The sequence below is a fragment of the Lipotes vexillifer genome, unplaced genomic scaffold (genome assembly GCF_000442215.2).
Source record: "Lipotes vexillifer unplaced genomic scaffold, Lipotes_vexillifer_v1.1 scaffold2049, whole genome shotgun sequence".
In the NCBI taxonomy this organism is placed as follows: Eukaryota; Metazoa; Chordata; class Mammalia; order Artiodactyla; family Lipotidae; genus Lipotes; species Lipotes vexillifer.
Genome location: NW_006778494.1, coordinates 224,055 through 237,032, shown reverse-complemented (window position 1 = coordinate 237,032; position 12,978 = coordinate 224,055). Strand labels below are relative to the sequence as shown.

The following is a 12,978-nucleotide window of genomic DNA, read 5'->3' as shown; positions in this document are numbered from 1 at the left end:
GTGTGTGTGTGTGTGTGTGTGTGTGTGTGTGTGTGTGTGTGTTGGAGGGGGGTGGGAGGTGGGGATCAGCCACCTACTTTATGACTGTACATGTTTTGACCCTGAAAAAGGAGAAAGAGGACATTCAGGTGACCCTACAGCACGCCCAGGGACTGCAGAGACAGCCAGGGGAAGCCTTCTGGACTGAGGTCACAACTCACCCCTTGCCCCAGGTCCCCCATAGATGGCTCCATGCTCCACAGGGACACGTTCACCTCCTGCTTCATCTCCACCAGCAGTTCCTCTGTCTGCTGCACCACTGACCCAGCCAGCCCCGGCCCCTTGGGCCATCTTTCCACTGGCCTGCCACAGGCCTTTGGGCCCCTGGGAGGAAACCCCTGTGCCGACCAGCTGGGTCCAGGTAGGCTGAGGTGCTGGGCCCAGCCCAGGTCCTGCAGGAAGATCCAGGTGACACACCCAGGTGTGCTCCAACAAGGCCTGAGTGTTGGCTACTCACCCAACCTGGTCAGCTCTGCCTGCAGCTGGTTGTGCAGGCCTGGGGGGAGGGGGGGAAGACAGCAAGGAGGTCATCAGGAAGGTTCTCACCCACACTTTCCTCCTACTTCAGCTAGCCCGGACCCCTGTGCCCCCAGCAAGCAGTCACATGTGGAATTGGATTGGAGTTGTCAGGTCTGTGACTAGAACTTGGATGTCCTCTAATCAGTTCCTTCATCTCTGACTGTGCTGTTGGCTCCCTCCTTGGGGCTTGGACCAGTGTTGCTCAATCTACTGTGCATGTAAATCTGCCTGGGGTGGGGACTTCCCGGGTGACGCAGTGGTTAAGAGTCCGCCTACCAATGCAGGGGACACGGTTGGATCCCTGGTCCGGGAAGATCCCACATGTTGCGGAGCAACTAAGCCCGTGCGCCACAACCACTGAGCCTGCGCTCTAGAGCCTGAGAGCCACAACTACTGAGCCCGTGTGCCGCAACTACTGAAGCCCATGTGCCTAGAGCCCGTGCTCCGCATCAGGAGAAGCCACCGCAATGAGAAGCACTCACACTGCAACAAAGAGTAGCCCCCACTCGCCGCAACTAGAGAAAGCCCACACACAGCAAGGAAGACCCAAGGCAGCCAAACATAAATTAAAAAAATAAATCTGCCTGGGATCTTATTCAAATACAAATTTTGATTCATTTGGTCTGGGTGGGGCCTGAGGCCCTGCCGTTCTAATCAGCTCCCAGGTGGTGTCATTGCTGGGCTCTAGTTAAAGGTATAGAGCAGTGTTCTTGAGGTGTGGTCCTTCCACTTTTCACCTGGAACTGGTTAGAAATGTAAATTCTTGGCCCCAATAAGCTCTTCAGGTGATTTTGATGCTGGGACTTCACGAGGCTGGGACTTCCCTGGAGGTCCAGTGGTTAAGACTCCTCACTTCCACTGCAAGGGGTGAGTGTTCGATTCCTGGTCGGGGAACTAAGATCCCCCATGCCGTGCCACAAGGCCAAAAAAAAAAAAAGACAAAACACCAGGCTGAAGGATGTCTGAGATGAGCAGAGCTCAGAACCTGACACTTGCTTCTTAATAAATGCTGGCCAAAGTGGATGTATCTTTGCCTTCCTTAGGAAGCCTCTCTATGTGGTTTCCTGGACCATGGTGTCTGACTCCCCCAGATGGTCACATGACCTACCTGTGTCAGTCACAGAGACCCAACTCTCTACATTGTCGTTCGGAACCAATCGGTGTTTCCTGGAATTAATCCCTGCGAGAAAGTAAAATTATTTTACCACTAGGATTGCTAAAAGAGGAGGGAGTCAGTCTGGGCTGCTGGTGGAGACGGCTGCAGATGAAAGAAAGCCAAGCAGAGACAAATAGCTGAGAGATGACGTCGAAACTCCGGCCTCCAGTTCGTGTGTTGGCATCCCGGTGTCATGAACCAACAAATCCCTTTTTGGTATAAGTCAGTTTGACTTAGGTTTCTAACACTAGTGCAGTCAGTATTAGAAGGTGTGATGATCATTATTCCCATTCATTCAGTACAGTGGTTGAGTGCCCACAAGGTAAAGGCCCTATGTTGGGGGCTGGGGATGAGGCAGGAAGAGGACACAGTCCTGTCTTCAGGGAGGGTGAAGTTTAGGGAGTAGATAGGCATGTCAATGGTGCAGAATAAGCAGTGCTTAAGGTAGAACTGTGTTAGAATTCCTGATCCACCCCTATGTTACTCGTATACACTTGGGCACTTACATTTAACCTCTCTGTAAAATGGAAATATTAGTAGCTACCTCATAGGATAGATGAAGAACCATAGAACAGTGTCTGGCACATAGTAAGCACTCAATAAAAGCTGGGGGGCTTCCCTGGTGGCGCAGTGGTTGAAAGTCTGCCTGCCGATGCAGGGGACACGGGTTCGTGCCCTAGTCCAGGAAGATCCCACATGCCGCGGAGCGGCTGGGCCCGTGAGCCATGGCCGCTGAGCCTGCGCGTCCGGAGCCTGTGCTCCGCAACGGGAGAGGCCACAACAGTGAGAGGCCCGCGTACGGCAAAAAAATAAATAAATAAATAAAAGCTGGGTGTGGGAGTTCCCTGGCAATCTAGTGGTTAGGATTCTCGGCTTTCACTGCCCATGGCCCGGGTTCAGTTCCTGGTCGGGAAACAGATACCGCAAGCTGCGCGGCACGGGGTTGGGTGGGGGGGGAGCTGGGTGGTAGGCTCACGTGTTGCTATGAAAGCTCAGAGGTGGGGCACCTAATGAAGATGAGGAGGGTCAAGGAGGGCTCTCTCTGGAGAAGGAGATTGGGCTGTGAGGGAGGTAACCAGCAGTTAATGAAGTCTTGAGCAGGGCACTGACATGGTCAGATTTGGTTTTGAAAAGATCCTTCTGGCTGCCATCTGTCTAGAGTGTGAATGGCAATGATAATGGCCTGAGTTATGAGGCTGAGTGCGCTTGGAGAGGAGGGAGGTAGTGGTAAGGAGACGAAGTAGCAGGGCATAGTAAGTAAATTAGAGGTGGAAAATGAGCTTCAGAATTTGTGACTTGGGTCTCAACCCTGAGGTGGGCAACACAGGAGAACGAGATGGAGGAGGGAGATTTACTAGTTTAAGGCAGGGCCAGTTTGAAGCACTCAGGACGCCCTGGTAGAATTGTCAACAGGTAGGTGGTCTTGCTCCTGTTTGCATCACACAGCCGTATCATCTAGGTTGTCATCTACTTGTCTGGGTAATTCACCCCACTCTGCCTGAGTTTCCTCAACCGTAAAATGGAAATAAGGGCATCTGCCCCTGGGGTTGTGTGGATAAATGAGACAACACCTGCACAGCACACAGTAGGCACTCATAGGGATGATTACTAAACGCGAGCACTGCTCCTGGCTGGAAATACAATCCAGGAAACATGAACGAGCCAGAAAGGGGAGAAGAGAACAGGGAGTTGGAGAGGGAGGGCTGCAACCATGAATAAGAGTTCAATGTTTCAAGATGATAATAATATTACTAATAGATAGCATTTATTATATGCTGACTCCGTGCCAGGCTCTGTTCTAAGCATTTTGCACACATTAATTTATTCTCACAACCCTGTGAGGTAAGTACTATCACTGTCCCCGTTTTACAGATTAGGAAAGGAAGCAGAGAGTGGTTTGTCACCAGCAGTGAGGATTCAAACTGAGCGTGAGGAAAGCCAAACTACCACTGCCCTTAATTAGCTTTGAGCCAAGCCGTCTATAATTGAGTTGTTTACAAAAGAGGTGTGGGCCCCAGAGTGCAGCCAGTCAGGGCAGGGATCAAGGGAGGACAAGATGGTATCTGAGCTGCGTCTTGGTATCTTGGAGATGGCATTTGAGCTGTGTTGAAGGATTTGCCAAGACTTTTAAGAGGAAGAAGGGCATTCCAAGGAGAGAGAACAGCACGTGCAAAGGTTGGAGGGCTTCAAAGTGCACCCCACTTCCACAGCAAGAAGGATCGATTGCCCAGTGAGACTGGAACCTCTCGAGGAGGGAAGGGGTAACAGTGGGAAGGAGGGGGAGGAATTAGGATTTGATTCTAGAAGCAATGGGGACCCTGGAAGCGCCAGGAGCCACCCAGCCCCGCGGCCAAGTTACCACGCCTGGCGCCAGCTGCAGATAGACCGTCGCTAAACTTCCGAGGGCATCGAGCGCCACCTCGGGCTCCCGCGACCCGGCGGCCTTCCGCGTCCCGCTGCGTTCGGACCCGAGGACGCTCGGGTGGCTCCAACCGGGGTGGCGCCCTGGACAGCGGCCCAACCAGGCGGCTCCCGACACCCGATCCATCCCGGTCCTCCCCTCACTCAGGCCACGCGCTTTGCAATGTTTCCTTTTATTCCTTCTAGACACATTCCCAGAAGGGGCCGCGCCTCCCTCCCGGGGCCGGGAGTGGGACCGGGCGGCGATGACGTCCCCACGCCCTAAGGACGCGCGGTCTCCGCGGAGGGGAGGGCCGACTTCTTACTGCACGCCCTCCATCATCTTCAGGAACTCTGCGGGGAAGGAGACGGAGAGGCGGTCAGGGGTCCCCTAGAGGCGAGCGAGGTCTGACCAGGCTCCGGCCTCGCAGAGGGGGTGCCTTGTCATTTGTAGATAAATTGCGCAAAACCTCCCGGAGGTCCCCCCCTACCCGCCCGCAGGGGGTGGGGAGGAGCTTGGCCCCGCCCCGCCCCGCCCCGCCCCGCCTTCAAGGCTAGGGACTCCCGCGTGGGCGCCACGCTCGGACTCTCCAGCCTGGTTCGGTCTTCCGCTCCTCGCGCTCCCCGGACCCTCACCGTCGAAGTCAATGCGGCCGTCGTTGTTCTTGTCCCCGTCCTTCATCAGGGATTCGAGCTCCTCGTCCGTCACGTGCTCCCCGGAGGCCCGGAAAATCTCAGCCAGTTCCTCAGCATCGATGTAGCCGTCTGCGTTCCTTCAGGCGGAGGGCCAGGGCGGAGCTCAGGACGGGCAGGGGCGACCTGCCCGGGCCACGCCGGACGCCACCTCCTACATCCCCACCCTGAGAACCTTTGTGCCCTGCTGGCCAGACTCAGACGGCTCTGCGCCTCGCTCGGCTCCCAGGCCCCCAATGCACCTGTCAAAGATGCGGAAACACTCAGCCAGCTCCTCCTCACTCTTCCCCTTGGCGTCCTCTTTCATCTGGCGCACCATCATGACCAAGAACTCCTCGAAGTCGATGGTGCCGCTGCCTGAGGGAAGCAGATGGTGAGGGAGCCTGAGCCCTGGCTGCCAGCTCCTCTCCACCACCATCCCATCCCTCAGAGGGCCACCCGCTCACCGTCCTCATCCACCTCCTCGATGATGGCGTCCAGCTCCTCTTTGGTGGGTGTCTGGCCCAGCATCCTCATCACCGTGCCCAACTCCTTGACGCTGATGTCCCCGCCACCATCAGCGTCAAACATGTCGAAGGCGGCCTTGAACTCTGCCAGGGCAAGGAGAGCCGAGGGCTAAGGTGAGCCTGGCTGGACCGTCAGCCTCACGTCCACCCTCCCTGCCTGCCTAGACACCAAACATTGCCCAGCACACAGCCACCCAACGGACAGCCCGCCCACCCCCACTCACCAGCGATCATCTCCTCGCTGAGGTAGGACCGGGCCTCAGCCTGCTGGTCCGTCTGCAGGAAACACAGACCATCAAAGAGCAGAAGGGGAAGCCCTGGAGCTCATTCTTGACTTAACCCCATTCTTCTGCACCCCCGTTTCTGTGAGTGCCCCTTAGTCCTCCGGAGAAACAGCTCCAAACTTGCCCCCCCACACCGCGTACTCTCACAGCACCCAACCCCGCTTTTGAAGAACTAGGGAGGGGAATTCCCTGGTGGTCCAGTGGTTAGGACTCTGTGCTTTCACTGCCGAAGGCCTGGGTTCAATCCCTGGTTGGGGAACTAAGATCCCACAAGCTGCGCAGCTCAGCCAGAAAGAAAGAAGGAACTAGGGATTATGCCCTTCTTGCTTGTCAATCAGAGGTCAATTCAGGAACCCCCCAGTAATCTTGGGCAAGTCACTAAATGTAACCTCATCCCCTCATCTCTTCTTAGCAGTTTTTCAGGGATGAGCTGCAATCAGGGGTGTGAGAAGGCTTTGTAAAGTGCCAGAACGATTCCAACATCGTTTTCCAGTTTTCCCTGCCTCCTCGCAATGCCTGGTACTTTAACAGGTGCCCAATAAATGTTCGTTGTCAAATAAATGATAATGCAAGGCAAAGTTACTGAGCACCGACCAAGTGTCAGGCCATAGACCGGGCACTGGGACCCCCAAGAAGTCAGACACATCATCCCTCCCTCCAAGAACTTGCAGAGACAGAGATTGTAAGCTTCCTTGCGACGATTCAGTCATTGGAGTAAATGCCACTCCTGCTGGGCAGAGTATGATGTGGGCCTTGTGCAGGTGATGGTAAGATGGCTCTAAGGAGTTTCCATCACGTCCAAGCCCAGCCAGCTAGCTAGGGGACTTGGGACTGAGGCCGGCAACAAAGAAGGGCTGAGGCGTCCAAGGAGCTCTTCAGCTGGCTGGCTGCTGGCTGTCCTCCTTGTCTCCCTCCTCCTCCCCTCCCCCGTCCCCTCCTCCTTGCCTGTGCCAAAAGGGCAGGTTATTTTTAGTCAGGAACGGGCCACAGCAGCTGTTGTCCAGGGTCTAGTTACTCCTTGAAGTGAAGTGGGGAGGGCGATCTCAGAGGAAAAGGACAGCCTCAAATCATAACCCCTCTCTGGGAGGCTGACGTCTCTCTAACTCTGCTCTGTCATCTTCGGCCCCTTCTCATCCCCTTGGAGCTCTTGGGGTCCTGCCCCTGAACTGGTTTGAGGCCCTGCAGGCTTCCCATCCTCCAGAGGAGGTTTCCTTCTCTCACTGGCAGGAAGAGGGTTTGCCAAGGCTTCCAGCCCACCCCCACTGCTCACTGGCTTGCTTTGTGACTCCCTCTCCACCACGAGGGTCCCCATCTCCACCATTAGGGTGACAAGCTAAGACCCACTCACAGTTCTCTGACCGACATGGCTAGAAGCCTCAGAAGGTCTCAGGGAACCGGCAAGCCTGGAGGCTCAACCCCTGGAACGTCCCAACTCTCCCCTTCCAAGACAAGTCTGAGGCCTCCCCAACCTTCCTCCCAGACACCAGGGTTCCAGGAGCTTTCATATTCCATCTTCAAACATCCTTCAAAGTTACTGCCCCACGGAGCACCCAGATCTGGCCTGAAAGATGCCCAGAAGTGCTCCTGCAAGTAAAAGGATGAAGTCCTTTCTCATCCTTACCATGGTTGCGTGTCACCAGGACTCCTCTGCTGCAGGTCACCTCCTCTGCACTCCACCACACAAAGATGCCCTGGCCCTCTGTACCCCTAGGATTTGTAGGGGCATCCTCTCCTCCCACTTCCCTGCTCCCCAGGACCGGATGCCCTGGCCAATCAGATCCGGGGGTCAGCGAGCACCCCCCTCCCAGAGTCCTAGCCCATTACCTAATTTAGCCAAGGGCCCTTGCAGAGAAATTTAAGCCTCCGAGCAGGTGGCAGGCCTTGACGTCCTAGATTCTTGTGAGGAGAACCCGCCCCGCTCCACCGCCTTAGTGAGCGCCCCCTCAAGAAGCATACTTGCTCCAAGATGGGTGAGGATGGTTAGGATAGAGAAAAGTGAGGCAGCATGGTGGAATGCAAGAGCACAAGCCTTGCCGTCCAAAGCCCAGGATCCAATTCCTGTCTCTACAAGCTGTGCACACTTGGGCAGGTGGCGATGCCACTCTGAGCTTCAGTTTCCTTATCTGTGAGATGGGGAGAGTCATAACCTCCCTCACAGAGAAACCACGGTAAACGGGAGCCCACGTATATGTCACCAAGCTTGTGCCAACTACATAGGGTCAGTGCTTGGCAAGTGGAATGTTTTGTCTTTGAATCAGGGTAAGGGGCAGGGGATAGGAGAGGAAAGTGACAGCCACAGTTATTGAACCTCTGTGACTTGCCACACACTGTGCTAAGCATTTTAACCACATGATCTCATCCAGTACTCATCCTGTGAGGTAGCAACTATGATTATTCCCTTTTCACCGGGAGCTTTGTAAATCATAAAGGTCTATAGTCATGTTGGGGATTCTTATTCATACTGACTGAGGGGAAGTTGGGGCAGACTGTCCTCAGGGGACCCGTCTAGAAGGAGAAATGTATAGAGGGGTCCAGGAAACAGGGTGTGCACTTGGAGGAGAAAGAAACATTGAAAGAAGATTCTTCTCTCAAGCTTACCTTCTCCAGGGAAAGGGTTCGGGGGATTCACTTTTTTGGGGGGGAAAAGGGTACCAGGGGAAGTTTCTCTAAGTAGGTGAAGGGGCAGCTGGCCCCTTGCTAGAGCTTGAGGAGGAAGTCTGGAGGAGCTCAGCTGGCCATCTGGAGAGGGAAGGAGTGGGCAGATCAAGTCAAGTCCGAGGCGAGCCCACCCTGAGAACATACAGGGTCCACACGGGGTGTTGACAACCCACAATCCCACACGGGGATAGACAACATTGATGGACGGTAGCTAAGTCAACAAAAAGAGCACGGAGATGACTAAACACAGGGTCTGGGGCTAGCGAAAGGGGGCTGGACACCAAGGAAGTCAGATGGACAGTGGCAGCTGGGCTGCCCTCTTGCCCTATACATAGATATTCCCAAGGAAATCTCAGTGGAGCCAGGCCAGGCTAAATAAGGCCTCCCCCAGCCAGGCACAGGGCCAAGGGGCCATGCTCCCCAGGGGATGCCAATTCGGACACAAACATTGGAACCACTTAATCCCTTTGGAACAGGGAGTGTGGAACTTGCAGCAATCCTTTGTTCATTAATTTGTTCTTTCATTTATTCAGGGAAATAGATAAGGTCCAAACTCAGTGTGGCCAAGCAAGGTCCCACTCACCCTTCCATTCTCGTCCCCTTTCCTCTCCCACCTTGCATGCCGCTCTTCTCTGTTCAGACTAAAATAAAGCTCCAAACACCACCCTTTAAAGTGCCCGGGCCCTTGCACATGCTGGGTTTCTTCTGCCAGAAACTCCCATCTTCCCCTTGTTCACCGGCCTACTCCCCTATCCTCTTTCTCGGCTTCAACGACACTTCCTCCAGGATCCTTCCTCCCCTGTACCCAGGCCAAAGGAGTCCAAGGTGGTCTCCAGTATCTTCCTCAGTCATAGCACTGAACATACCATGGGATCACGACCTGTTCTAAGTTCCACAGACCAGAGACTCTTACCTGCCTGCCAGTGCATTCCCCAGCACCCAGCACTTGGCACTTAGCAAGTGTTCAAAAAATAATATGATCTTTGGAAGAATAAGTGAACAGAATGACATCTGGTTCGATATAAGGAGGACCTTTCTAACAGTGGTGGTTGAATAATAATGGGACTGGGCAGCCTCATAAGGTAATGAGCCTCCTGTTACTGAATGTATGCAAACAGGAGTTTGATGACCACCTCTCAGGGAGGCCGTGGGAGAGAGATCCATACAGAGCCTAAGAGTAGTGGAGAATACAAGACCTCAAAAGATCTCCTAGTTCTGGCCCTGTGTGTATGGCCCAGGGTAACTTTCCTTCACTGAGCTTCAGACTACCCATCCGTAAAATGGAGGTGCTAGACCAGATTTCGGAGCAACCCTCCTCCAGACCCTCGTGGCTTTGACAACCCGTGGTTTTGTGAACACCTGCTTTGTACGCAGACTTGTGAGGCATTTGCCAAAGTACAGGTTAAGATTCCGCCAATGTTTGGTGAATGGGTGAGTGCTGAATGAATGAACAAATGAGGTGTGTCTTTGTTGCCCCAACACCCTGCTGGGAAGCTGAATGAAGAGTCATTTAAAGCTTTGAGATTACACAGACTTGGCCTTAAATCCCAGCTCCCCTATTTCCTAGCTGTGGATTTGGGGAAAGTCTATTTGCCTCAGTTTCTTCATCTTGAAAATGGACCATTCTTGTCCACTAACAGCCTCCTCCCCAGGATGTTGTGAGGGTGAGATGTGACCCCTTGTAAAGTGCCTAGAACAGGATGGAGGATACAGTGGAACTTCGAGAAATGAGAGCCCTGCCCCTTCTGCACAGAGGGAGGGCAGGCAGTATGCGTTCCATTCAAAGCTATTCCCACACCCCTCTCTCCTGTGCCATTTAAAAAGGGGAGGAGCTACCATCAGAGAGATTTTACTTGTTTGATTGTATAACTAGCAATATCTGCCCTGCTAGGGACTGATAGCTAGGCCTTTTGACGGGAAGGGACAATAAATTTTTGACCTACTGCTGCCCTCTGGATAAAAAATAAAAACACAGCTCACTAGGGGAGTTGCCGAGATTACCAGGCCTGCAGCGTGAGAAAAGAACAGGATGTGGAACTCAGGAGACCTGGGCTGCAGGGCCCTACACTCAGAAACCTCTGGCAAGCTGTATGACTTGGGGAAAGTAACTCAGCCTCTCTGGGTCTCAGTTTTCCCCGTTTGCCTAAGTCCTCTGTGTGAGGCAGGCTCAAATGAGATTGTAAAAGCTTGTGAACACTGTAGAAACAATAATCATTGTGTAACATTATCCTCTTAGTCCCTCTTCTGTGCAAAATTCGTACTTAAATTCGTATTAATTGTTCCTGTTTTACATATGAGAAAACCTAGGCTACTCGAGGTCAGAGGTCAGATTTCATCCCAGATCACTCGGCTTCTCTTGGCCTCGGTTTCCTCACAGGAGAGATGGGCTTCCTACTGCCGCGTAATGACTTTGGAAAGTTAGAGTGCTGGGTATAAATTAGGGGATAGATTGGGGCCAGCCTGGGTCTCCGGAGGGTTGGGAGGATTCAAGGAGGGTGTACGCCCCTCCGGATTGGGGACGATCCCTTAGGGGGCCGGGGGCTTGCCCAGGCCTACCCAGGATTCCCAAATCCCTCATGGAGCGAAGGGCCCGGGACTCCCGGGCGGCTCAGGGAGCAGGCGGGGCCGGAGGCGGGGCGGCGGCAGGAAGGGGCCGGAGCGGCCTGGGCCCGGCGGAACCCGGCGGAGGCCGGTTGCCCTCGTCCAGGCACTGCGGGCCGCACGAGAACCCCGGGGAGCGGGGCGCCCCAGAGTGCACCTCGGGGCGCAGGAGGCCGACCCGCGCCAGGGGGCGAAAGAGGCGCCGGCAGAGTCGCGGGACCCTCCACAGGCAAGGGCGGGGCCTCCGCGGCGCCCCTCCCTCCCCCAATCCCGGCCCCGCCCCGCCCCCTCCCCGCGCGGGGCTGGGGCCCGCCTCCCTCCCCAGCCCGGGGCCCAGCGTTGCGAGCTCCCCCCGGGGTGCCATGGCCTCGCGGCTCCTGCATCGGCTGCGGCACGCCCTGACCGGCGACAGCCCCGGGGAGGCAGCGGCCGGCCCCGAGGCCGAGCAGTTCCCGGAGAGCTCGGAACTGGAGGACGACGACGCCGAGGGCCTGTCATCCCGCCTCAGCGGCACCCTCAGCTTCACCAGTGCCGAGGACGACGAGGACCAGGATGACGAGGACGACGAGGAGGCTGACCCCGACCCGCTGCCCGATGGGGACTGGGCGGCGGGAGAAGACGCAGGCGAGTGCGGGAGGATGGAGGCGGGAACCCTGCGGCTCGATTAGGCCTCCACCCCAGCCGCGTTCCCGAGCTGATCCAGCCGAAACGCAGACACTTCTTTAAGTGCCACAGCCACCTCTTGGCTTGTGACCTTGAGAGAGTCACAACACCTCTCTCAGCCAAGTTCCCTTGTGTCAAATAGGGGAAATCACTCCCATCCCGGGTTGTTTAGGGCATGATATGTACAGGGTCTGGGATACAAATGGTAGTAATGTGCTAGCAATATTTTGGGGGTGGAGATATTTATTTAACATCTACTGTCTGCCGGGCAGGTGTTTGACACCAGGCCCCCTCTCTGGCCCTCCGTTTCCATTTATGTCAAATGGGGATAAATCCTTTGTCATTCGTTGGGAGGATGAATGAGGTCAGGGCATGTAATTTATGTGGAGCCTGGCCCCAGGCCCATCCTGTGCTCATGCAGAACGGAGTTCCCCACCTGATGGGCAGCGGGGCAGTCAGCTCCTGACACGGCAGTTGCAAGATTTCTGGAAGAAGTCCCGGAACACCCTGGTACCCCAGCGGCTGCTCTTTGAGGTGACCAGCGCCAACGTGGTCAAGGACCCGCCCTCCAAGTACGTGGTGAGTGAGGGTCCAGGAATCCCTGGGCTGTGAGTCTAGAAGTCTGGCCAAGAGAAAGTCGGGAAAAATGCCAGCTTCCTTGGGGGATCTGGCTGTGTAGTTATAAGTGGCTGCCCCGTTTTACAGATGGGGAAACTGAAGGCAGAAAGGGGATGTAACTTGAGCAAATCCTCAGGCAAATGACTTAAAACTTTGTTGAGGGACTATGGACCTATCCAGTCCTGGTTCTGAGACTAAGAACTAGTGTGCGTGTCCCCTGCTCCCTGGGTTTTGCAAATCGTCGCAAGATGCAAGATACACAAGGAAGAATATTATCTGAGTCCGACTTGAGGTCCAAGTTGCATTGGTTAGTGGTTAGAAAAATGGGTTTTGGATCCCAGTTACTACCAGTCGTTTGACTTTGGGTGAATTGTGAAACTTTGACGACCCTGTTTCCTCATCTGAACAAGAGGATAATGCCCAGGATTGTCGCAGAAATCAAATGAGACAGTGCATAGAAAGCCCTTAGCGTTGCGCCTGGCATCATGAAGTGCTCGATAAAATGGTAGTTCTATTATTATTACTTACCTTTGGGTTGAAAATGTCTGGCCTATAGGGCCTGTTGTAGCCTCTTTACAACCCAGGAAAGTCAGCTCTCCAGCACCCACACCTGTCCAGAATGTTTGTCCTAAGGACTGAATTTATGGGATGGGTAGGGTTGGGGTGAAGATCAGTGCGGTGGGGAGGCCCTGATTTCCTGGCTGTGGAAAGGAGAAACACATGGCGAATTCGGTGGTCCTGGTCCTGAAACCCAGCCTGACCTGGCTGGTCATGGCAGCAGCAGCTCCCTGCCTCTCACTTCCCTCCTCTTCACCACCCTCCTCCATTTCTGACTCAGCAG

The 12,978-nt window shown here is 54.7% G+C and overlaps 2 protein-coding genes across 3 annotated transcripts in view; one reads left to right on the top strand and one right to left on the bottom strand.

Moving 5' to 3' along the window:
• Positions 1–4,292: 4,292 nt before the first annotated feature.
• Positions 4,293–7,286, bottom strand: TNNC2 (troponin C2, fast skeletal type). Its single transcript, XM_007451642.1, has 6 exons — positions 7,219–7,286; positions 5,538–5,589; positions 5,254–5,397; positions 5,050–5,164; positions 4,751–4,887; positions 4,293–4,468 (listed from the first exon to the last, which is right to left on the bottom strand). Exons 1-6 carry the CDS (start codon positions 7,219–7,221, stop codon positions 4,437–4,439), a joined length of 483 nt encoding a protein of 160 aa, XP_007451704.1. The 5' UTR covers positions 7,222–7,286; the 3' UTR covers positions 4,293–4,436.
• Positions 7,287–11,217: 3,931 nt separating this feature from the next.
• SNX21 (sorting nexin family member 21) overlaps positions 11,218–12,978 on the top strand; it is a 4,619-nt gene continuing 2,858 nt past the window's right edge. Inside the window, exons 1-2 of one of the 2 annotated variants that reach the window (XM_007451640.1) lie at positions 11,218–11,480; positions 11,941–12,098. In XM_007451640.1, coding sequence (XP_007451702.1) covers positions 11,219–11,480; positions 11,941–12,098 — 420 coding nt within the window. In that variant the 5' untranslated portion in view covers position 11,218. Of the gene's footprint in view, positions 11,481–11,919; positions 12,099–12,978 lie in introns of both variants that reach the window. The other variant, XM_007451639.1, reaches the window with a different exon arrangement.

What these genes read in the sequence shown, in the direction of transcription:
- TNNC2 (XM_007451642.1), bottom strand. An exon ending in CGAGGAGGTGGATGAGGACG is followed by an intron (nt 5,165 to 5,253) that starts GTGAGCGGGTGG and finishes TGCTTCCCTCAG; the next exon opens with GCAGCGGCACCATCGACTTC. An exon ending in TGTTTCCGCATCTTTGACAG is followed by an intron (nt 4,888 to 5,049) that starts GTGCATTGGGGG and finishes CTCCGCCTGAAG; the next exon opens with GAACGCAGACGGCTACATCG.